This window comes from Convolutriloba macropyga, chromosome 12 (assembly GCF_964194025.1).
Source record: "Convolutriloba macropyga chromosome 12, txConMacr16.3, whole genome shotgun sequence".
Lineage (NCBI taxonomy): Eukaryota > Metazoa > Xenacoelomorpha > Acoela > Convolutidae > Convolutriloba > Convolutriloba macropyga.
The window spans coordinates 6,296,764-6,322,619 of NC_134479.1; the positions used below are offsets into that span (position 1 = coordinate 6,296,764).

General features: G+C 38.0%; 1 protein-coding gene across 1 annotated transcript in view; it reads right to left on the reverse strand.

Annotated features, from left to right (window-relative positions):
- Positions 1 to 24,725, reverse strand: part of LOC142350821 (succinate dehydrogenase [ubiquinone] flavoprotein subunit, mitochondrial-like) — an 80,725-nt gene extending 56,000 nt beyond the window's left edge. Inside the window, exons 1-3 of the mRNA XM_075402780.1 lie at positions 24,454 to 24,725; positions 19,593 to 19,769; positions 14,558 to 14,761 (exon numbers count right to left, since the gene is read on the reverse strand). Of these exons, the coding sequence (XP_075258895.1) occupies positions 14,558 to 14,761; positions 19,593 to 19,769; positions 24,454 to 24,688 (616 nt within the window). The 5' untranslated portion in view covers positions 24,689 to 24,725. The remainder of the gene's footprint in view (positions 1 to 14,557; positions 14,762 to 19,592; positions 19,770 to 24,453) is intronic.
- Between the last annotated feature and the right edge of the window lie 1,131 nt (positions 24,726 to 25,856).

The following is a 25,856-nucleotide window of genomic DNA, read 5'->3' on the forward strand; positions in this document are numbered from 1 at the left end:
GAATCTATTGGAAAAACCACTTAGAAAGAAATCCGAACCAAAAAAACCGAAAGCAATAAAAATCAAAGTGAAATTGCCGCATGGGAACAAAACCACTAGCGAGAAAGCGAATTAGTTCCAACACTGTTTTCTCACTCTACCTAAAAATAGAATTATTTTTTGAATGGTAGAAACCGAGACAGGGCCCACAACAGTTCCACACAGATATCGCTGTCACAGCTGATAAACGTAACCGACTAACGTCGGGCGAAATGCACAAAAACGACGGGCGAGGGGTTGACTTTGGCAATTTCTAATTGGGGCGTAACGACGCTATGAGCTGGACGAGAGAGGCATCCTTTTGCAGGATAGTGGACAGGAGCGTGCTGGGGGGCGGGGAGTTGGTCGCGGGGTGACTGGGGGATGTGGTCAAACTTTTAAGATTACGGACCCCCCTTCAACATGAAATTGCTTCCTCAAAACCGAATCCTGGTGAACCGAATCCTTAGAGAAAGCCGTAAGGCTCTGAGAGAACTAAATGACCTCCAGGCACTACCTGTTTATACCGTTTTGGGAACGAAAAATCAAATGAGTCAGACGACAAATCGTTCAACAGAAAAATCGCATCATGAAGGCCACTGGACAAATATAATTGCTGCAAACTTCGTTTGAGAGCAATTCAAAACTATATTGAACAATTGAAACCCTTCCTCGCTGTATAAGCTATGATTGCTTTAATAAGTGATTTTGGAAGCAAAAGATCAACCACTGTGAAGAAAATTATTACGAAAAACTAAATCTCGAACGTTTTGGAGACCTTTTTTTGCTCTAGCAACCAAATTGTTGGAGACCTTTTATGCCCTAAGAGTAACATTTTTATTGAGACCAAACTTTGGCCCTCGAAATTTGTGTTTTGAGACATTTCGCAGTTATAGCAAAGATGCTGCTTTGGAGATTGTGCGAATTTAATTACCGACATTATATATTTATTCTTCTGGCCCATGCCCCGGTCAAACATTTGTCATCCTGACTCAAACTTTTCAAAATTAAACATTGCAACTTTGGTCAAATATAGCCGGCAATATGCCGAAAAATAGCTGCCGTTGACGCTCTTGATGCACATCGGGATTGAAACGGAAACAAAAAAAGAAGAGACAAATTGACCGATAATTTTAATGTTTTTTATTCAGTGTCCAAAAGCGTTCTAATTTGACTGCAGATTCAGTTGGAATCTAAAATTAGACTTAATTCAGCTTCTAAATTGAAAGCTAATACGCTTAATACCAGTGGCAGCCAGCAAACTTTGATAACCTAAATCTCAATGACTTAATGACCGGGCCTTATCGGTTTATCCCGGCTCTTTTTTGATTTTGCTCTTTTGACTTTGAACGTATTCACCACTTTGGGCAATTCAATGCGTGAAAGAATTAAAATCAATTTAGTTGCAATAGTGAACGAAGTAAGTCAGAAGTCAAACGTGAAAATTGCGACTTAAGTAAAACGAAAAACGGGATCAAAAGGTAAAGCGAATTAAAAAAAACATAGGACACGACCTGACGTACAATTCAAAAAATTTTCATTGACTAAACAAAAAAACTAGACCTAGAACGAACTATGGGTGAACTGGGAAAAAAATTCTTAAAAAATCCGGTAAAGAAACAGAAAATTACCGAGAAATGGAAATTTGATTCAAACAAAGAAAACTAAGCCTATAATCAACTATGAATGGAATGGGAAAACCATTCAGAAAACAATCCGATCCAAAAAATTGAAAAAAACCGGTAAAAATTGAAGTAAAACTGACGCATGTGAACAAAAAAAACTATCGAGAAAGCGAATTTGTTCAAACACCTTTCTCTCACTCACTCTACTTTAAAATTAGAGCAAACAATTTTCACGCTGCAAAAACGACGGATGAGGGGTTGACTTTGGCAATTTCTAATTGGGGCGTAAAGACGCTATGAGCTGGACGAGAGAGGCATCCCTTTGCAGGATAGTGAACAGGAGCGTGCTGGGGGGCGGGGAGTTGGTCGCGGGGTGACTGGGGGATGTGGTCAAACTTTTAAGATTACGGACCCCCCTTCAACATGAAATTGCTTCCTCAAAAGTTCTGGTGAACCGAATCCTTAGAGACTGCAAAGCCGTAAGGCTCTGAGAGAACTAAATGACCTCCAGGCACTACCTGTTTAAACCGTTTTGGGAACGAAAAATCAAATGAGTCAGACGACAAATCGTTCAACAGAAAAATCGCATCATAAAGGCCACTGGACAAATATAATTGCTGCAAACTTCGTTTGAGAGCAATTCAAAACTATATTGAACAATTGAAACCCTTCCTCGCTGTATAAGCTATGATTGCCTTAATAAGTAATTTTGGAAGCAAAAGATCAACCACTGTGAAGAAAATTATTACGAAAGATTAAATCTCGAACGTTTTGGAGACCTTTTTTTGCTCTAGCAACCAAATTGTTGGAGACCTTTTATGCCCTAAGAGTATTATTTTTATTGAGACCAAACTTTGGCCCTCGAAATTTGTGTTTTGAGACATTTCGCAGTTACAGCAAAGATGCTGCTTTGGAGATTGTGCGAATTTAATTACCGACATTATATATTTTTTCTTCTGGCTAATGCCCCGATCAAACATTTGTCATCCTGACTCAAACTTTTCAAAATTAAACATTGCAATTTTGGTCAAATATAGCCGGCAATATGCCGAAAAATAGCTGCCGTTGACGCGCTTGATGCACATCGAGATTGAAACGGAAACAAAAAAAAGAAGAGACAAATTGACCGATAATTTTAATGTTTTTTATTCAGTGTCCAAAAGCGTTCTAATTTGACTGCAGATTCAGTTGGAATCTAAAATTAGACTTAATTCAGCTTCTAAATTGAAAGCTAATACGCTTAATACCAGTGGCAGCTAGCAAACTTTGATAACCTAAATCTCAATGACTTAATGACCGGGCCTTATCGGTTTATCCCGGCTCTTTTTTGATTTTGCTCTTTTGACTTTGAACGTATTCACCAAATTTGGGTAATTCAATGCGTGAAAGAATTAAAATCAATTTAGTTGCAATAGTGAACGAAGTAAGTCAGAAGTCAAACGTGAAAATTGCGACTTAAGTAAAACGAAAAACGGGATCAAAAGGTAAAGCGAATTAAAAAAACATAGCAGGACACGACCTGACGTACAATTCAAAAAATTTTCATTGACTAAAGAAAAAAAAATAGACCTAGAACGAACTATGGGTGAACTGGGAAAAAAATTCTTAAAAAATCCGGTAAAGAAACAGAAAATTAGCGAGAAATGGAAATTTGGTTCAAACAAAAAAAACTAAGCCTAGAATGAACTATGAATGGATTGGGAAAACCATTCAGAAAACAATCCGATCCAAAAAATTGAAAAAAACCCGGTAAAAATCGAAGTAAAACTGACGCATGTGAACAAAAAAACTACTATCGAGAGAGCGAATTTGTTCAAACACCTTTCTCTCACTCAATCTACTTTAAAATTAGAGCAAACAATTTTCACGCTGCAAAAGCACTCGCTTTTTCGCTCCAATTCCTGTTGCGACGCGACCAAAATCACTACTCCAATTTGACTTCAAAAATCATTAAAATGTGTGAAGAGATCTTAAAAAAGACAGCGCCACAATACAATTCAAATTCTCTGAATAGGAAAAAAGGAGAGCGCCTAATTAACAGCCGTTGAGAGGCTGACGGCGATTATTGAGGAGAACTGAACAAAATGAACATAGCTGACAGATTGCCAGAAAACAGACGCAATAGCCTTGTAGATCTGCAGTCTAAAAAACAGTAAAAGACAGACCAAAAAATTAAAGGATGAGATATTTTATTTTGATGAAGAATCTGTATAAGTTATGGCTGCCTCTATAAGTGCTCTCAAATAACCTTGATTTAGAGTGACACACATTCACTTGACCTTGTGTCTTCGAGGTATAATAAAGAAAAGTCAATTTCAAAGTGGAGAAGTCATTTTTGAGAGTGAGGTTAAGTCACTTGCGACCAAAAACTTAATCACGCATATGAACAAAAAAATTCGTTCCACTAAGAGTGTGAAATGACGTCACGCTGCAATTCAGTTTAATTTGCTTGAACGAATGAACAAAAAGCAGATTTGAAATGTTTGTCATGTCGTATGGTCGTAACAAAAAACTTGACGATGAAATAAAACCAAGAGAAGGCCGATAATAGCCCCAGCTATCGCTGTGTGGCTATTCAAAACAGATTTTTGTATAAAACATTACAGTATACTGTTTTGATGTCAATTCCCAATTGGATATACTCCTGTTTATTAGCAAAGGGGCTAATATCAATACCAAAAATCATCAGAGATGGTAACAAGAGTATTAGGAAAGAAGATCATTAAGAGGGCATCTGAAGTCGGGCTTTATGGGTTTATCAAGTTTCCATTTTCAATTTTGTTTACCAACACTGACTCCCTTCATTTTAGATTGATTTGCCGAGCAGCCGCTGTTTAAAATCACTTGGATCAGAATGGAAGAAGATTGCAACTAGCCGAGAGAAGTGAAAAAGGTTTACCGAGAAGTGAAATGGGTTTATCCTGTTTCTATTTTGATTTCATTCTTTGATACTAGCTCTGTTGATTGTAGCCTGATTTTCTGAGGAACTACCGCTTTAAAAAATGAGTCAATGATAGAAGAGTGAAACTGTGCCTAGAGAAGCCAAAAGATTTCACAAAAGTTGGCCCAGCTGTGAACTCATGTAAAGCAAAAAAAAATCTGTTACACGAAGTAAAATATAGAAAGTCCCCAATTGCATTCCCAAGAATTGAATTATCTGAAGACCAGCAACATTAAACTCTTACTGTGAACAAAGGACTTGATCCATTAGCGCAAAAATAAAACGAAAAACGAACAAAAAACCTTTAAAAAAAACAATTAATAAAACTAGAAAAACAATCAGTAAGAAAAGAAAAACATTTTCCATAAGTTTCCAGGCGTCTCTAGAATCAGTTCCCGAGCTTCAATTTGTTTTTGATGCAATAAACTGCCGCAAAATAGCTTACATAATATGATTCTCATGGTGTTATTGAGATCTTTATTTGAGATAAATGGAATGAATTATTGTCATTTCTCCAAGGATTTATTTTGGTGTTTCACAAGGCGGTTTTTAGCGGAGATATTTTAAATTTAGCTAGTGATAGCCTTTTATTGAGCGGTCCGGATGTGCGATATATCCACTAGTTACCTTGGCTTCTAGAGGTTTTCTTAGCCAGGACTTAACTCTCAAGAAGTCTATTCTAACTAAGAGTTTTAGAAAGAATTTCCAGTTCAATGTTTAATTATTACGATAGAAGAATAAAGGCAAAGTTTCAATGTTAGAATAAGAAGTTTTCTGAGTTTATTATCAACTGATCTCTGAGTAGGTTCTCTGGTGTTCTGGAGATCGTGGGTTCCGCAGGGCTGTACCTCTAGTTGTATTGGTCCTTCGCAAATATTTACTGATCTACAAGTTGGGCAACTTCCGGCCTTTGTACGTCTCTTGATGTTTGTTAAGTACATATACAAGTTCCGCATTAGCACCTACTTTATCAGAATAATTACTTCACCAAGTACATAATTTCTCATGAAGTTATTTACTAATGATGCGAATTTATCTTCAAGAAACTCAAAAAAATAAATATTGAGGCTTGTAGGCACTTGATATATTTATCAATAAACTGTCAATCTGCGGTTGTTTTTCATAAACATAAACAAATTAGGGGTTACAGGCCTAGATGGAAATAGTAGCTATATATGGCCTTGAAATCTATCTGAATATGAACTAGATTAAAGCACTTATGTATGGATATTTAAAGGAAAATAATCACGTAACTATTAGGGACGAAATAGGGGCGTGACACTACCGGAATTTATGAAAATTTTCCATGAAAATTTTGAGAAGGAACTGGGTTTTACAATTTTTCTATAAAACATATAATCTGCACGAATATAAGAGTATACACATGTTTCTGTTGGAGCCACCCAATTTATGTTTCCTTAGAAAAGAGTTCTGAACAAAAACATTAAAGTTAAACACAATTAAAGAATTTAAAAGAGATAAAATTTAAGTTAAGAAAAATTGAGATAAGGGTTAAAAGAAAGAGGGTTAAGACAAGATTAAAGGCTCTGAAGGAACATTTGAGAGTTGAGAATGCGCTAATGCTGAATAAAGAGTGAGAACATACGATAGAGAAGGCGTTAAGATTAGCACTGAAATTAATCATGGTTAATTCGCTGAAAAAGGCTCTAAAATTCGAATGATATAGAAGAAGTGTACTGGCTGCATAAAGTGTTTAAAGCACTGGTTATTATAGTGGATTTGAAGTTCTAGTTTTGAATAGAGAAGCACTTAGAAGGCAAACTGAATGAATGAAGGAATACTTAGGTGGTTTAAAGAACAATACTTGTCGAACTATATAAGACTTTCAAGAATTTAAAGAATACTCTCCTCTCGGGGTAAAGCTTGGATGTCTTGCTAATCATCTGTGTTGAATTTGTCGAGTGTATTCAGTGACAGTGTTTGAGTTGCGGGCATTTAGTTTCGTCGTTGGTGTCGTTTAATAGCTCCCATTTCTTCTGGAGAGATGACTGTTGGTGGTTTCTTGAGTTGTTTCGCGAGATTTGAAACTGCTTCAGCTTTCAGATGTTTCGGTACGGAAACTACTGGATTAAGCGGTACATTTGTTCCATTAGGTGTCATGAAGTTTGGCACCATTCGTCGTACAAACGCTACTTTATGGTATAAATACATGAAGAGGATATGTAAAGCTAAGTTTCCAATAAAGACACTGATTGTTAGCGAGAGAAAGCTTGATTGGCACGTAAGATTCAAGTTTGTCAATTAGTGCTGGCTTAAATGACTTCATTTCAGTGGTAATGGGCTTTGCGATATCGTCTAATGATTCCGTGGATAACTTTCTATTGGAATAAATGAACTCTGTTTTAACTTTCTTCAGTAAATCGAGGTTTGCATCAGTGCTTGTTTCGTATTTCGTCAGCTCGTTTATGTTGGGTACTGAATCAATTAAATGTGCAAGTGGATCGGGCAATTTTACATTTACTCTCTTTGCTGGAAGGAACTGTCAACTTTGTAAATCAGCTCTAATTTTAATGTGGTCACTGAACATTGTATGTCCACATTTTAATGTGATTAAACAGATAATACAACCTTTATGAGGAATGTTGGTCTGTCGGCCATTCTCGTCCTAACCAATCTCACTAAGGGTAAAATCACTTGAAGCTGATGTGAATAGCCAAATGCCGTATCCAAGATTCTGTGCTCGTTCCGGGTTGGGTAACACAACCTTCTCTGTGTCACATAATTTCAATGCTGTAATTGCATGATGAAACTTGAGGGTTGCTAGGCAAGAGGAGAATCCAAGGTGGGTTTCCATTGTGTCATGACAGATTCCGTACCGTAGCGATCCAAGGCAGTTGTCGTACTGTGATCTCGTCAGTACTGTTGTTTCCATCTGCCCTTCTGAGATTGCAAGGTATTCTCCCTCAATCATCCATTGTTAGGTATCGACTGAGTCCTTCTGGGGCATAGGGATTACGTTTGCACGATAAACTTCAAACACTGTCTGGCTAGAGGCTAGGGGAATGGCTAGTGTCAGTAAAAGTCCGTCTTCTACTGTTGAAATCTCTTGTACAAGTTTCGCGTCGTAATAAGAAAGTATGTCAGTCATGGGTATTGCCAAAGTTAGACAATCTGGGGCGTTCTTTTGGCTATCATGGACTACATCAAGAATCTTTATTAAAGATTTACGAGGTACTAAAGAGATTGGAAGGCGTTTATCAAGCAAAGTAGGAATAGCATTTATAACATTAATTCGAAAAGAATATAAGGCTGCTCGATAACTTCTTATATCTGCATAAAGTGTAAGAAGTAATGATGCTGCTGTGTCAAAGTTGAAGTTAAGTTTTTGTTGCGTTGCTTGAATTTTCATACAGGTTGCGATTGCATTCAGATTGTGATCTACAATTGCGAAGTGTTCCTCTACTAGTTTCCAGTTTCTGTTCTGGTTTTCTGGCAAGTTCGTCAGCAACTAGAAGGAATTTCTCATCTGTTTCTGCGCCAATTTCCATGACATAGTCGTTAAGGCTATTAAAACGGTTAGCTAGTCTATCGATGTTTTCAGCATTTTGAGACTTTCGTTGGCAAGAGCCGAAAATTCCTGTGATTCCACCGCATCCTCCGCTGCTCATTGCTATTCCTCGACCGAAGAGTCCAATTCCAGCGACTGCGGCTGCTATAACAAGCGGGGCGGCTCTCTTTTGTCGATTTCGGGGGTCTTCTTCGACTCTGGTTAGGAGTTTTTTGGTCTCATTCCTTAGTTTAAAGACTTCAATTTCTGCTTCGGTTGTTTCGTTGAGGATCTTCGTGTAAAGCCAATCAACATTGAAAACATCTGTCTGATTTCTATACGCAGTACTGTACGTAGTATTGCAAAACTCTGACTGAGTAGTCCATTTCATTGAGAGTTCGTGAAGTAGGGTCTCTTCTTGGTGTCGTACTGTAAAGTTGTAGCGGGGAAACAGGACTTAAAACTCCGCGTTTATGAACTTCTCGGTGATTAGGATCTTTCCTTCCTTGTGAAAGATTATTCCTTGGGCCAACGCTTCTTCTGTGTTATTTGGAGTCGCAAAAGTGGGGCCGAAAGGTACGAGATTTATCACAATTGTAAGTAACATTTTCGTGTTTCAATAATAACAACTATGTTTCAGGACAATCTTCTGCTGATGTGGCTCTTCTGGGTGTTCAGTTGAGTTCTACATGGCTTTCCGGTGTTTATTTGCTCATTTGTTTAATGTACTCAGGCTTCTGGTTCTAATTTTCTCAATTTGGCACTTATTTATATGGTATTTATTTGTTTCAGGTGTACTCTACTTTTGTATCATGTGTGTTGATGTGAGTGTTTATTGATATTACTACTAAATATGGTGTTTAAATATGTTGAAGTGTAGTTATTTGGTTGGATGGTGGATGTGTGATGATGGGGATAGGGGTTGGGGGGTTGAATTATGCAGTCGTTACATGTTTTTTTGAGTTTTTCAGGGTGGAAATAGGGGAAAATAGGACAGTTAGTGAGTATTTAGCTAATAAGTTGATGTCAATAATAGTAGTGACCGATTGTTTATGGCTTTTCTGCGTTGTTTGGTGCGTGTGTCAACAGTTAGTGCCTGAATTTGTTGAGTGAGAAGGGTGCGCCGATGGAAATGAACTAGTTTCAGTGCAATTGTTTTGATTATCATGTAATGTACTTTCAGTTATGGGCAAGTTTTTCAGAGATATCTTTAGATTGCAACAATTATGCTTGATTTTTACAAGTAGAACTAGTAGCTGTGATGCATGTCAGCATGTTATAATGTTTTTGTGGCAGTGTGTAGCTATATAATGACATATTTGTGAGAGTGCAAGAATGGTAATATAATGACTTTTTTTCGTTTTTGAGCATTAACTTTACTTTACTTGTGAAATACTGGTTATAAACTGGTTCTAAGGGTTCTAGACACTTGCCCTGGTTGTTAGCAACAGCTGTGTTTGATATGAACTGGTTTGGAAGAGTATTTGGTACTAAATTTTACATGTAATTTTTTCATAATATAGGTCATTTTTCCGCATCAGGACTAGTGGTACATATATGTAAATTTTTCAATTTTTATTGAACTTTGGGCAAATGTTTTGGCTTGGCCCACTCGGTAGACATCAGTGGGGAACAACTATGCTATAAATTCAGGTTTTGGAACACTTATTGGTCAACTTTTTTTAGTCATGTGTCAGATGTAAATTTCAGGCAGCCCAGCGTCACGCCATTTTTAAATTGCTCCTATCGAGCTCAAAATTGGCATATCGCTTCAGCAGCTTAAAAAACCCTGCAGCGCAAAGTTATGACTATTTTTGTGATCTGAACCTGGCTAATTTTGGATCGTAAAATTTCGGGTTGAATAAGTCGTCACTGTTCATGCGTTATCAATGCTGGATGGTTAAAATGGTACTGTCTGTGCCTGGTACTAATGTAAATTACTGAATTATAGGGTTTGAAGACATTTATCGGGTCGGAACATTGATTTTTGAGTCCAAAATGCTAATTTTCAGGCATGACTTTTCGACTATTTGAGCTTTTTCAAGACATGTGTCGGTCTGCTAATGCTCCAGTGACCTAAATCGGGTGCTAACTGTTAGTACTGATATCTGTAGCTATCAGAGGTACCATTTTGGTAGCTTTGGAAGTGATTAACATGTGTTTTGTTCCAGTTTTTTCGTGAAATTTGCTAGATTTTTACTTGTGGTGAGTCATGTTTGGTGCATAAGTTGGCATAGGTTGGAGATGATTGATTTTTGACGGTAACTGAGGGTCATACTAGTGAGTACTATGTTGGTGGCAGCTATTGGTGCAGTTTGGTGCATGATTTGAGGTCATTATGAATTTTTCACGTTAGAATTTTGGGCTAAATTTGGCAAATATGTGCAGATTTCGATTTTTTCACTTTTTTCAACAATTATGCATTTCAGTGTAATTGTATGTCTTTATTAAGCTTGGACAACTACTAGAGAGACTGAATATTGGATATGGGCCCATAAATCGGCGTTTTGATAATATTTTGCTGGTCTAAATCTGGCTCTATTTTGACTAAATTTGGAAGAGTTTGGTAGGCTTCAATTTTTTGCTATTATTTCAACATTTTACATAACAATTTTCAATATTTTTGATATGAGAGTGTAGAGCGTGAGCATGCGGATGTTTTAAACTAATAATATCAGACTTTCGATCAATATTTAGGGTTTTATGAACATGTTCGTGAATTTTCAAAAAGTCTTCAAAAACAGGCAGCCCGCCGTCACGCGATTTTTAAAATGCTTGGATCGAGCTCAAAATTTATAAATCGCTTTTTCGGCTCAATAAACCCGGCAGCGCAAAATTTTTGGCGGTTTCATCTATTTTTTCACGAGTTATAACGTTTTTGCTGCAGTGAACCTGGGTTTTTTGAAAAGGCTCAGGTAGGGGATAGGTTAATGATTTCTCCGGAATAGGTTTTACTGAGGCTTTTTGGTCATAATAATTTTTGTATTTCAATTATGCAGTCATCAGTTTTTCTTTGTTTTCTCCAAACTTTTGCATCATGGCATCTTGCAGTTCATTTACAAAATCAGAATTCACTGCTACTGCATCCATTACTTTTCGAGAGAATCGAATATCAAGGGGTTTTATTGGTTCTCTGCCATGGAATAAAGTTGAAGGACAACAATTTGTTGCTGAATGATATGGAGTACTATGAATGAAAGTTGCGAGAGGAACATATTTATGCCAGTCTTTCCATTGTTCTTCAGTTTTGAGCTTCAAAATTCGTTTCAGTGGTCCATGAGATCGCAAAACTGCTCCAATGGTCTGAGGGTGTTTTAGTGAGGCATGTTTCAACTTTACTTCTAGTAAACTTGGTAATTCTGACATTAATTCTGAAGTAAAGTTTGTTCCTAAGTCACTAAGTATTGTTTGAGGAATCTAGCTGTGTTGGAAGAACACCTTTACTAGTTCTCGAGCTACTGTGTCTGCATATCCATTGGTTAACGGAACTGCGAATAGGTACTTTGTAAAAAAATCTATTCCACTCAAAACATACTTTAAATGCAAGGACTTTAGGGGGCCTACTAAGTCGATTTGGAGCATATCTCCTGGATATGATTGTAGTGAACTAACTGGTTTCAACTTTGGTGTGATATGGCTTTTTGGAACTCTGTTTAATAGGAGACAAGTCAGGCAGTTTTTGAAACTAATGAAATGTTCAGTGAAGCCAGGGTAGCAAAATCGCTTTCTAAATTCTTGAATTGTTGCTTTGATGCCCAAATGACCTGCTGTTTGTGAATTATGGAGCCTATATATAGTCTCTTTCCACAAATGCTTAGGTACACAGAATTGTTTATGAAGTACTTTTCCAGTATCATCATAAAAATTCCGGTATAAGACATTCCCTTCAAGAATTCATCTATTTAAATGTTTGTGATACTTTTTTAAGTTTGTTGAAGCGTACTTTAAATCTGGTTGCTGATTGTTTTGCTGAATCCAGCTTATTACTGTTATAATATCTGCATCTTTTTGCTGCTCTTCTGCTAAATTAAGGCTGATTAAATTGTTTGTAAGACCTGTAAACTCATCTAATGGATTTGGATACTCAATTGAATTTATTTCGTGTTTTCGTTTAAGTTTTAATAGCCCTTGAATTTCTGTAATTGGGACATTATTTTGTCGTTTTTCGTGATCCTCATAAACTCCTAGTTTTTTAAGAATGTTAACTTCATCTTCGTTTATTTCGTCACCAAGGCTTTGAGTATCAAATAACACATTTAGTTCTACATCAGGGTTTTGTGCTTCTGTATCAATTTCTATTTCTTTAACTGGAATTCTGTCTTAACTTTAAAGACATTGTTGCTGTTTTGTCATTCTCGATTCTAGAGAGAAAGTCTGCGGCGTAATTAGCGCGTCCAGGAATGTGAGCAATTACTATGTTAAAGGCAAGTATTCTGTCTAAACAATGCCAAAGTGATGGCGGTATTACTTTTGACTGAAAGAATTGTGTAAGGCTTTTGTCAGTAAGTATAATTACTTGTTTGCTTGATCCCCAAATGTAGTGCGAAAGGTATTCCAGCGCATAGTACAAAGCTAGGAACTCTTTGTAATAAATTGAGAACTTTAATTGCGTTGCATTAAACAAATGCGATCCAAACGATACGGGAGCGTATGTTTTTTTCTTTCTTTCCTGTTTCGTTTACGTAGTCTTCCACCATTAGTACAAAACCTGCACCGTGGTAACTAGCGTCACAAAAAATTACATACTGTAAACCGCGTTTTGGCAATCGCAATGTTACATTTGTTGTTTCCATTAAATCCTTCTTTACTTCTAATGCTTTTACATGTTCTTCTGTGGTTTCTATTACTGCATCCTTCTTCAGGAGTTTTTAAAATGACATTAGTTTCTCACCTAGGTTAGGGATGTAATTACGGAAGAATTGTGTGAAGCCGATTAATCGCTTTACTTGCTTTGTTGTTTTCGGCACACTGAATTTATCGAGAAATTTAGTTATTTTCGACTTTTCTGGTGATATTTAGCCTAATTGTTCTGATAAACTTATTAAATAGATCAAATTTGCAAAAATTTGTTATATTAAAAAATCGAAAGCTATTCCATGGCAAATAACCATTTTTCAGTAACATATTATCCAATCCTTAAAGACGTTTTCTGGCCCCTGCGTCTGGAAAGACGTGAAAAACGAAAAATAAATGTCAAAAAAATGAAAAAATTTGCACGTTTTCTCAAAAAAGTGTAAAATTCGTGATGTTAAAATGTGGAAACCATTCCACTACCACTAGAAACTATGCAGTTAGCTTTTATAAAACCCTAGAGGAGGTTCCTTGACATCTACAGCTGAATGAACTCAAAAAATGATTTAAAAAAATTCAAAAAGCTTGAAAAAAATTGAAAATTAGTATAAAATTGCGTTTTTAGCGATCGGTTGTTTGTCAGTAGCCACGGTGGGGGGAGGTGCATCGGTGGCTGATGGGGAGGGAGGAGGGGTTGGTAGCAGTGGGGTGGCAACAGCGCGGTGGGGGGTGGGGCAATAGTGGGGGGTCAACACTGGGGGTGTCTTCAACCTCCAAGAACCGCCCTTCACACCGTAAGTACAAATATGGAAATAATTTCTACAAAAAACCAAATTATAAGCAAAAAAACTGGGCCACTTAGACGAAGAAACTGCTAAAAACGGTTAACTATATGTGCCATTCTGTCAAAAAATACTTTTCAAAGTCAAAAAGTCATCCACTAAACGCAGCGCATGATCAAAAAACTTCTCTCGCTCAGAAAAAAATTAGTTCAAACGGCAATTTTACTTACTTTCGCTTTTAGGTCAAAACAGCGTCTGAACGAATAGTACTTCCGGTAAAAAAACTTTTAAGAAAACCAATACTCCTCTTCGAGACGTAAAAACAACGCTGTTCCCAATAATAGCCTCTATCGCTTCGCGGCTATTAACTAGACTAATGCTATTTGACAGGGCCTGGAAGCCGGGCGGAACCATTAATACTGAGTGTCAAAACGATATAATCTAATGTGCTACTGAATACTACCACACGATTGTTATCGCCATCAATAAGTGATCAAACTCTGAGGCAAAGACAAGTTGTTTAATAACTTCGAGAGGGCGATAACAACCGTGTGGTAATGTTTCTTAACCAATTCTCGTTGCGATTACAACAGCTGCATAACTTTATGACACTGTTGCCGTGATTAGACGAGTTTCCAGGTTGAGGTACAGACCCAAATTGATCTATGATTAGACCCACTCGAAGGCACAGCCGTGCGTTCCCAGACCAAAATTACAGGGTCTGGACAGCAGTTCGAGCTCAAAATAGTCTGGGCCATTGTCTGATTTACGTCTGATCAGAGGTCAATTCGGACTGGAAGGTCTGATCAGACTCTTATCACCACTGTAAGAGTAGTGCTGATAAATTGATTAATAGTATAAAGTGGAGGATTAGTGAAGATTGATGTAGTACCTGTTCTGTCGCTGACACAGCAACACCTGTGTGCCTGTCCTCCTCTCCCGTAGTCATAACTCTGTCCCCCAAATGCCCTCTGGTAGATCTTGCCATCCTGGGTCCTGCTGAATGGCATCCCATAATTCTCCAGCTCAACAACTGACTCTGGGGCATTTTGGGTCATGTACATTATTGAGTCTTGGTCACCTAGCCAGTCGGAGCCTAAAACATTGCACATATTCCCCCCTCCTCTCACCAGTGCCATTTCAACACTATTGCAATTCTAGAATATATACCTGCTGTCTACAACTCTAGAATGAAATTTCTTTTATATAGCACGTCATTGTGTACAGAAAGCAGTTGCCACTCAGGGTCTAAACTTTAATGTATACTTTTTGCATTTTTCAAATTCACGGAGACTTTATTATGAACAACAGGTAAAATTCAAAGCATATTAATTGACAATCAAAAACATAGCCGGCAGATTTTCGGAAAATAGCCGCCGTTGACATGCTTGATGCATATCGGGATTGAAACAGAAAAAAAGAGAACAGATAGAACGACCAACTATACTTAATTCAGCTTCTACACTGAAAGCTAATAAGCTTAATACTAATGTCAGCTAGCATACACTCTAATGAACTTTGATAACCTAATTCTCAATGACTTAATGACCCGACTTTATCGGTTTATCCCGTCCATATTGATTTGATCTTTTGACATTGTCAGTATTTGCCACATTGCGTAATTGAATGTGTGAAAGAAATTACAATTCATCCAGTTGAAACAGTGAGTGAAGTGAGTCAGAAGTCAAACGTGAAAATCGTGACTTACGTAAAATGAAAAACGTGCTCAAAAAGTAAAGCGAATTAAAAAACATAGCAAGACAATTCCTGACGTACAATTCAAAGAATTTCCATTGACTGAAGAAAAAAATAGCCCTAAAACCGACTATGAGTGAATTGGGAAAACCATTTCTAAAAAAATCAGATAAAAATTTTAAAAAAACAAAATCGATGTCAAAATGCCGTATGTGAACTTAAAACCACTAGAGAGAAATGGTTGTGATTTGGTGCAAAAAAAGTAGGCATTGAATGAACTAAAAATGGATTGGGTAAACCATTTAAAAAAATACGACACAAAAAATTGAAAACATACCCGTCAGATTGCCGGAAAATAGCCGCCGTTGAATCCAATAAGCGTGATTGGGATTGAAAGAATAGATATTGAAAGAAAAAGATTTTTGTACAAAACATTTTTTAAGTCCGATTTATTTTGATGGCATTTCGTAGTTGAACATACTTCTGTTTCTTAGAGAGAGGCCACAGGGGCTACAATCAATACCAATAAGCATAAGAGATGGTAACTAAGACTTATAGGAACGACGTTCAAATAGCGGGCATCTAAAATTGGGCTTTATGGGTTTATCCCGTTTCTATTTCTGACTTCAATTTTTTATACTGACTCTCTTCAATTTGAATTGCTTTGCTGAGCAACTGATGTTCAAATTCACTTCTAGCAGAATGAGAGAAGAGAAACTAGCCCAGAGAAGTCAAAAAAATTTCACGCAAAATCTCGAAAAAACGGCAAAATGGTAAAGCGAAAAAAAGTTCGACGAATAAAAAAAATAGAAGCGCTATAATAGCCGGCTGAGAAGATGAGGGCGGCTATTAAAAAAAGTAAAATGTAAAGTGAAAATTCCGCATGTGAACAAAAAATCACTACCGAGAAAGCGAATTTTTGTTCAAACACCGTTTTCTCACTCTACTTCAAAATTAGAGCGAAAAAAAATTACGTCGCAAAACCACTCGCTTTTTCGCTTCACTTCCTGTTCCGGCGTGACCAGAATCACTACTTCAATTTGACTTCAAAAATCATGAAAATGTGTGAACAGATCTTAAAAAAAAGACAGCTCCTCAATACAATTCAAATCCTTTGAATTGTAAAAAACATAGCCAGGAGAATTCCAAAAATGACTGGAAGTCGTTTCCACTGAAAGAACTGGTTTTTAATTAGCTAATGTCTCAATGCAGAAAGCGCCAATGCTGAGGAAACAACAAAATTAAGTTAAACAACAAAAGAAAATTTCCGCAAAATAAACAAAAATTTAGGAAAAATCAATTATTTTTTCATGTAGTACAAGCACACATACAAGCGAAAACCGATTTAATGCTATGATATTTATTATCCAACCAAAAATATCAGCCAAGCCCTAATGAGCTCATAAGCATCTATAGTTTTGAAAAGGAGAAAAATTTGAAACTGGATTCAAATTTCTCAATTTGTGTCAAATTGCATAGAAAGAGACAACTTTGTAGCAACAGAAGCTCTCATCCTTTGTAGAGAAAACCTAACAGTCAACCGGCTTTCAATAATTCAATATAACAATAAAATGGTCCAAAAATGGCAAAAAGACTTGAAAATCAGCAAAGTAGTTTAAAATTTACAAATTAATTACCAAAAAGACAAAGAAACAGGATACATGAGCTAAGTAACAATTAAAATAAAAACTAAGACTCCAATATTAATCGTAGAAACTTAAGAAAATTCTCAGTGCTGCATTATGTCAAAATGAATTGCAAACAAAAAATCTAAGAAGGCTAAAATCCTTTTTAAATCAATTTTTAACAACTGATAAAAGCAAAGCTGATTAGAACTAGAGGTCTCAGGAAAACCATAGACTGATACATGCTAGAATATTGTTTCTAGCTGAGAATAGGGACAGAAACAACACAAAACAAAAAGATCTGTTCTTGATCAAATTGATAATATAGAGTAGAAAAACGGTTATATTTCCCTATAGAATCATAAAATCCCTATACATACAATTCTATTTTGCATAAAAATATGCAGCTATCCTCCTGTAGCGATTAAAACGTAGAAACATAGATGAAAAATTGAAAACAATATATTTTGAATTAAAATTGTCAAAAAAACTTCAATATTGCACTTATGAAAGGTCTTGCAGAATTTCAAATACTAAACGCCACAAAATTGTTCGATTATTAGTAAAACTAAATTAAGATCCATGACCGCGCACAACAAGACTTTCTAGTAATTAAATCCAAAAAAAAACTTTGGATAAAAAACTGCCATAATCGGGCAGGCATGTGTACAATTCTATATAAAAAAACTTCACGTTATAAAGATGCATTCAAGGCATGAAAAATCAAAGTTAAATTGCTATATTCAATAACTTTTGGAAAAAAAATCCGCTTTACGATCCGAAATTGAATAAATGAAATTCAAAAAGCCAAAAAAGGATTAAAAAATTGGGAAATATGTGCTCATTTAGAATTTGAAATGCATTATCCGACTCTCAAAAAGACTGGTATCAATTTCAGAGGTTCACATATTAAAACAGCTTCTATTAGAAACTATTTCAATAAAAAACTGAATTATAAGCAAAAAAAGGCCAATTGGACAAAAAACGGTTATCAATATTCTGTCGAAAAACACTTTCAAAGTTGAAAAGCCATTCACTGATCGAAGCGGATGATCAAAAACTTCTTTCGCTCAGAAAAAATGTGTTCACAATTTAACTCTTTCGCTTTTACGGGGAATGGTAAGATAGGCAAAAGCTCGATTAAGCGTAGCCAACTTTTGTAGCCATTGGTCCAAAAAATTCAAATGACCTTTTGGAGAAATTTGACGAAAACCAATTAAAACATTCAAAGACTACTTCATTATCCACTCGACGCAATAAAGTTCTCAAGTACCCCTAACAATTGTCTTATAAAAATGTGTCGATTAAATACATGTAATATGTACTATTTTCAACTTTTTTAAACCCTTCGGTAAAATCCGAGAAGAGGGTTCTGTTACAAGTTATTGTAGAGTGAAAAAATTATATTTTGTTTTAAAACAAGCTAGGTGCCGCAAGTAGATTCGAGAAAAATGTTAGCTAAACATTTAACATGAAACCCCGTTTTTCATTGTTTTTGTGCGCTATTATCATGTTTAAAATATTATAAGGAACACTTGACTTCTTTGTAGAGTCAAGCAGATTTTGAAATACTGTTTTTAGTTGTTTTAATTGGCTTTCGCCTAACTTCAAAAAATACTTGAAAAAATAGTTGAACATTTTTGCCTAATATCTACCAAAATTAGTTTTGTGTAATCAGGCGTTCTCCTAATATCCTAAGCCCCGCTTTTCGGTCAAAAAGCTGTCCGAACAAATAGTACTTGCGGTTGAAAAAAACTTAGGAAAACCAATACTCCTCTTCGAGTCGGAAAAAGGAGAGGTCCTAACCAATAGCCGTAGAGAGGCTGAAGGCGGCTATTAATAACAGTTAGTGCTTACCCACTTTCATCAGATAAGATCATACGTACTGCCTTTTAGACCCACTCCGGAGGGTCCAACATAGAAACATGTTGTAATATTTCTGTTTTCGTCTATTTGGTACTGGAATTATAAATTGGTCATACTGCATCCATTCTACAATAAGTTTAGTTAAGTGACTGGTAAAATTGAAAAACATACCCGGCAGACTACCGAAAAATAGCCACAATTGATTCCCATAACGCCGATTGCGATCGAAAGAGCGGAAAATAATTTTTGCAAAAACATTTTGGCAACGTTTTCTAAAATATGTTTTCTAAAATCACTGACCACTCAACAGACACACTAAAAGTGTTTCAATCAGGGCGTAAACTTTTCTTTATGGGTGCAAAAACATCGACGAAGGTAGGTTTCGAACCCCGTCATCCCGAGTCCGATTCCGTCACCTCGATGGAGGTATTCACCGCTATTAGGGCCTTGAGTTGCGTCTCCGAAAATCGGTTTTGTTTGAACAACAATCTTTACTTCGCAGTGGGAGCAATTGAAATCACTCAGAAATCAAGAAGTGCGTGAAAAAGTCACTTGAGAAGTCATATAATGTTGTAGCAGAAAAGCGCAAAACGGTCAAGCAAAAAAATCCATAAAAAGGACACACACGTTTACAGTAGTTGCTTCTCATGTGAGAGCAATTTAAAAAAATTGAGAAAACATCTTAAAAACAGAATAATGTTAGAGAGTGAGTGAGTGAGTGAGCATACGTAGGTAGTGTACCTTTGACAGTGTCGTAGAAGTGCCACCTCCAGTCATCTGGCTCCATGTTGCCCAGAGCTGCATTGATTCCACCCTGGGCTGCAACTGTGTGACTCCTTGTAGGGAACAGCTTCGTCACCACTGCTGTTTTGAAACCCTTGCTCGCCAATCCAAACGCAGCTCTTAGCCCAGCCCCACCTGCACGTGAAAAACACGTATTGTCCAACAAGAACATACAAGTGCCTTGGAATCCAACCAACATTATTTAACAGTACCAGATCGAAAAGTAAGCTTACCACAAAATCTTTTGCAAACCCCCTTTTTATCAGTCACGTTAGCTATTGTTCGAACGTTAAAGGTAAAATTTATAAAAGCAGAAGCAAAGAACAGTGAGCCTATTCTTCAAAAAGATGTGCCAAAATCCCTCATTGAAGGGTTCTTCGAACATAATTCTCTTGAAATTGTAAGAAAAAAGGCTACAAAAGATCTACTCTCGCCGACTTCTATAGCTCAGGCCTTCACGAGAAAAGATGCAGAACAACGAATTGCTACCAAATTCCTAAGTCATATAGCTTCGTCTGTCAAAAATGACCAACACGATAACCTAAAAACAATGTCTCTGAAATTGGATTCACCCATGAGCATAGAATAATCGAATTCAACATTGATATCGAGTTCCTGCAAGACAACAACGAAGCCAAGATTATAATCCTAAATTCGGATGTGGGCTTATTCGGAAAAGGTCCTATGGTCATACCTCCGAACAGTATCATGTTGTAGCTGTCGCACAGAGATGCAACTCGCAGGTAACTTTGGCGGGATACAGGCGCTTATTGCCGTTTTTAACTGGTACCCTAGTTGCATTTGTATCAATAATAATAGATATATTATTAGTAATGTGTGACTGCGTATCCAAAAATTGCTTGTGGTGCGGCGACCTTTCTGCATCTACGCCTGGTGAATATCATGCAGTCCCCGGGTTGGCAGCAATCCCAAATGGCTTTTTAATTCCAACTCAATAATAAACCTCTGGGTAAGGATTACGAAAAAGCGGACAACGCCCTGAAGTGTATCAACTGTGGCTTCAAAAATAACCGGCCTAGCCTTATGAAAAAAAAACAGGTTATCATTCACCACGAAAACTTCATCCCCTGACGATTTTCTAACTGCCCTTGAAACGCTCCGAAAATGACACACTCGCTCCTCACCTTACAGAAAAACACAATGTCGCACACACTGAAGCCTTGAAAACTGCCAACAACGCAATCAAGCCTCCACCTCTGATTGACAACGCCGAAATATCAAAAAAAAAAAACAGCAAAGCCCCTAAAACTAATTCCTCCAACCAAAACATTGTCAGCGACCTTGAAGAAATAGATTCTCAAAAAATTGTCAGATGAAGAAAACCAAGCCAACTGAATAGCACAATCAATCAATCATTACATTCGAACAAGTATAGATAATTTATTGCCAGTAAACATAACCGACTAACGTGGGGCAAATTGCTTTCAAACAACCGGCAAGCTGATGGCTTCGTCAGTAGGTACCTACGGCTAGTGAGGCTAGCCTTAGCTCAATTGAAGGGGCGTGACGTGAGCGCGCCGTGAGTGGCGGTGCACCAGGGGTGGGGGAACTCATGGAGGCAACGGCCGGTGGGGGTCTTTGGATGCACGGGGTCACGTCCTTAGAGTCTGAACGATGTGCAGGGTTGGGGATTGGGCACATTTGGGGGGGGGGGGGGGTCAAAGGTGTGTCTTTTCTGGGTGAGTGAAAGGTGTGCAGGGGAGTTAAACTCTAAGAACCGCACTTCAAACTATGAGAATACGTCTTCAAAACAGCTTCTGTGAATCGCATACTTGTAGAGTGGTAAGCTGATCACCTCTAAGAGAACTTACTACCTCTGGTAGCTACCTGTTTATCCCGTTTTTGAGCACGAAAAGTCAGTTGAGTCAGACGAAAGATCGGTCAAGCCGGTCAATAGAAAATTGCACTGAAAAAAAACATGGGACTTATAGATACTGAACGGCAAAAGTAAGTTACCACCCCCCATTTTATGAATTAAAAATTTAGCTTTTGAGAACAATTGCTCCAACTTAAAAATTTTGAATACAATTTTTACACCATTGATCCCATAGAATAGTCTTCTCGCCTGCCTATGAAAGTCAGATAAAACTAAAAGTTCACTTACCAGAAATCCCAATGTAAAGTTGATGAACTTAATCCAAGTTTCACATTAAAAGTTGCGACAAAATCACATTTTAATCACACCTTTTTTCTCTAATGTTTTGGCGTTACTATTGGCGTAGGAGAAGTCCTTCGTCGCATCGTAGGCAAATGCATTATCAAGCGTATAGAAAATGATCCACGTTTTTTGGGCGGCAACGCACAACATTGCCTAGTCCAAAAGTGCGGGATTGAACACGCAATTCACTCTCTGCGCTCGCAAAATGAAAAACCTGAAAATGAAACCGTTCTCCTAATAGACGCAAAAAACGCCCTCAACCGTAACTTGGCAATTAAAAATACAAGAAAATTTTCCCTGGCTTGAGTTTTGTTGTTCAAAACGCTTTCAGCTATGTCCAATTTATACGTCGCAGGTAAACACTGGTCCCTAGAGGGCACAACTCAAGGGGAACCCATTGCTATGGCTATGTATGGAGTAGCCACCCTTCCAATGCTCAGGCTTGTTCAGAATATTCACCTGACGAAAAAATTGTACGCAGACAACGGCAGCGCAGGAGGACGATTAGAGAACTTACTTTGTTTCTTAAAAAACTCGCTGAACAAGATAGCTCTTTTGGCCACACCGTGAACGCCCCGAAGTGTCAATTAATAATAAAGCAGGCTTCAAAGATCAAAACTCTCAGGTTGTTTGAGGGGACGGCAGTTGAAATTATTGACGGCTGCCACCTTCTAGGATCTGTAATAGGCAATTGAGAAAGCCTATGAGAACTTCAATGTAACCACAGCTGGAAAGTATTCCAATTTGTTGAAAAAATTGGGTCAGGTAGCAAAAACTTCACCTCAAAACGCTTCCGCATGCCTCACAAGAGGTGTGCAACAAAAAATAAATTTCTTGTCTAGGACAACGCCAAACTCAGAATATCTTCACAGACGCGGAAGCCAACATCCAAACGCACGTCATACCGATTGAGGCTCTCCGGTGTCTCAATCCGAACGGCGAATGTATTTGCTACCAATCCGAGAGGGCGAACTTAACATCAAGAAGCCAATAGATTACGAAACGAAGTACGCCCCTTCACTGAGTACGCCTACATGCGCTCCTCTTGAAGATGAGGATCTAGCCAATGCTCATCGCACCCAAGAACGCATAACGCACGACCAACGAACCTCACACCTGAATAAAATTCGATCGCGAAAGAAGGATCTTCTGGAAAGCCTTGAGACTTAGCAAGGCCACGTAATAGAAATGGCTTCAGAAAAAGGAGCCTCGAACTGGCTCACAGCTCTACCGCTTCAACATTACGGTTTCACACTAACGAAGTCCGAATTTAGAGACGGGCTTTGCATTAGATATAACATCGAAGCCAAAAATACGCCGATTAATTGGCCATGTGATGAAAAGTTTACGCTATCACATGCTCTCAACTGTGCGAACGGTGGGTATACACGCACGAGACAACGAGATCCGAGACACCCTTGCTAAGATCATGCAAGACGTTTGCTTTGATGTCGAGGTGGAGCCGACTCTTCAGTTGATTCAAGTCGAGTCCCTTATACACAAAACTACTATCACTTATGAAATCGCGAGACTATAGATATTAAAGCGAATGACCTATGGGGTCCAGGTTCAGCCGTTGTTTCTTCGACGTAAAGATCTTTAACCCACTTGCCAAGTCATGCCCCAAAAACTCCGTAGAAACGTACAAATATCATGAGTCGTTGAAGTGCCTCAAGTATGAGCAACGAATACTTGACGTCGAGAAGAGCTACTTCGTTTCGCTCGTGTTTTCCTGCATGGGGGGCGCAGGACCGTCCGCAACCCGCACTATAAAACAACTAGCTAGCAAAATCGCTGAAAAGAAAAACGAATCATACACGGACGCAATAACGTACATACGCACGAGAAAAGGTTTTTCTCTTTTGCGCAGCGCTATCATATTCCTCAGAGGGTGTCGTGGTTCCAAACGGCCAACTGACATTGATAGTTCTTGCAGTGCCATGGTGCGGGAGGGGAGATTAACTATATGACGCAGCTCTAAAAGAGTTATAGTGCCTTGTTTCTGTTTGACGATGCTATGAGCATGTATTTTTGCGGTAAATTTACATACGATGCTGTGATGTTTCATAGTGGGGGCTCACTGTTCCGTCCATTGGGTGGATCACACCCCCGTTTTAAAAAAGTTGAACAAACGTGAAAACATCAAATTTTGAGACAACTTTCTGGTTACTGTGAAACTTGGATGAAGCTCGTCAATTTTTCATTGAAATTTCTGGTGAGCTTTGCGGTTTATGTGGATTTCATAGATAAGGTACACTAATGTACGGGATCAATGGTGTAAAAATTGTGTCAAAATGTGATTTTAAGTTGGAGTAATTGCGCTTCAAAAACAGTTTTTACTTCGTGAAAATAGGGCGCTAAATCACTTTTGCCGTTCAGTACATTTGCTACAAACTTCGTTTGAGAGCAATTAAGAAATTTTGCAATTTGCAATAAAATTTTTTCCAATCATCGAACATACTAGTTTCTGTTTCTCTCGGATGAATCGCCACTCAGGAAAATGCTCAGGAGCAGTAAATATTTCTACTCCCGTAACAAATAACAAATCCGGGAACAATTGGGTGGAAACCCAAGAGTCTTACTCTAAATCCTGCACTACTACCACTACTACTAAATGCAAAAATTGGCTCTGTTATTAACCTGCGCCAACGACAACTGCATCGTATGTATGATCAACCAGAGCATACTGAGAAGTCAAACCGCTGCCATTACTGCTCTTTTTTGTGGGCTGTTTGTTCTTAATTCCATCCGTTGAGGCATATCTCCTGCTCGATGGGCAAGCTGCAGCGTGCTGTGAGGTAGTCGACTGTGAAAGGAAACTGCTCAGACTGCGACGCGAGGAAAGACTTTTTAAAGACTTGAGTGCTCCCGACATTTTCTCACCTTAATGCTCCCGACATTCTGTACCTTAAAATTCTGTAGAACTTAAGTTTAGAAATTTGCGGTAAAATTAAATGTGCTGCTGTGATGTCTCATAGTGGGGCTTCACTGTTCCATCCATTGGGTGGATCGTACCCCCTTTTTTCATTTGAATTATATTTTTCAGATAAATGGGGTTTGCTCTTAAGCCGCGTAGGACAATCCAATGGATGAGTAGTGATCCCCCACTATGAGACATTACTGCATCGTAAATAATTTTAAAGAGAAGGCACTATAGCTCTTTTAGAGCTGCGTCATGAAATTAAATTGATGGTAGAACTTTTGCTCTTAAATCAACGACAACTGATGATGATGCACGATTAGACCTCAAGGCCAACGGACTTTGGGAATCCAGGTTTTAAAAAATATAATTTGATGTACAAATTTTCAACCCGCTAGCAAACTGTTTCCCTTAAAGCAGTAGCAAAGCCTTAAGGAGAAATTTTTGAACTCAGCTAAAGGGAACACAGTGGTAAAAATTTACAGATTAAAATCCCCATATCGAAATTGGAATCTTTCCCATAATAGCCCCCCCCCCCCATTATGGTATAATTACCATGTTTGGGGGGGGCTATAGGTTATCTGACCACTAAGCTGGGGGGGGGGCTATAATGGCAAAGACCCCGAAGTTGAAAGTTTCTGGAATCGACTACCTGATAATGCCGCCATGAGTGAAAAAGTGAACCCGTTCAAATCGAACCTCGACAAATTCTGGATACATCAGAAGTTTGCCCCAATCATCACTGGCACAGGAAAGGTCATAAGAGGCTATCCCTCCTGTCGACCAGAAACATAGCCCACAGATTTGCGAGATAGAAACGGATACAGAGAGAAGTTTAAAAAGTTATCGACGCTGCCAAAAAGTTACCGACGCTAGGTTATCTGACCACTAAGCTGGGGGGGGGGGGGGGGCTATAATGGCAAAGACCCCGAAGTTGAAAGTTTCTGGAATCGACTACCTGATAATGCCGCCATGAGTGAAAAAGTGAACCAGTTCAAATCGAACCTCGACAAATTCTGGATACATCAGAAGTTTGCCCCAATCATCACTGGCACAGGAAAGGTCATAAGAGGCTATCCCTCCTGTCGACCAGAAACATAGCCCACAGATTTGCGAGATAGAA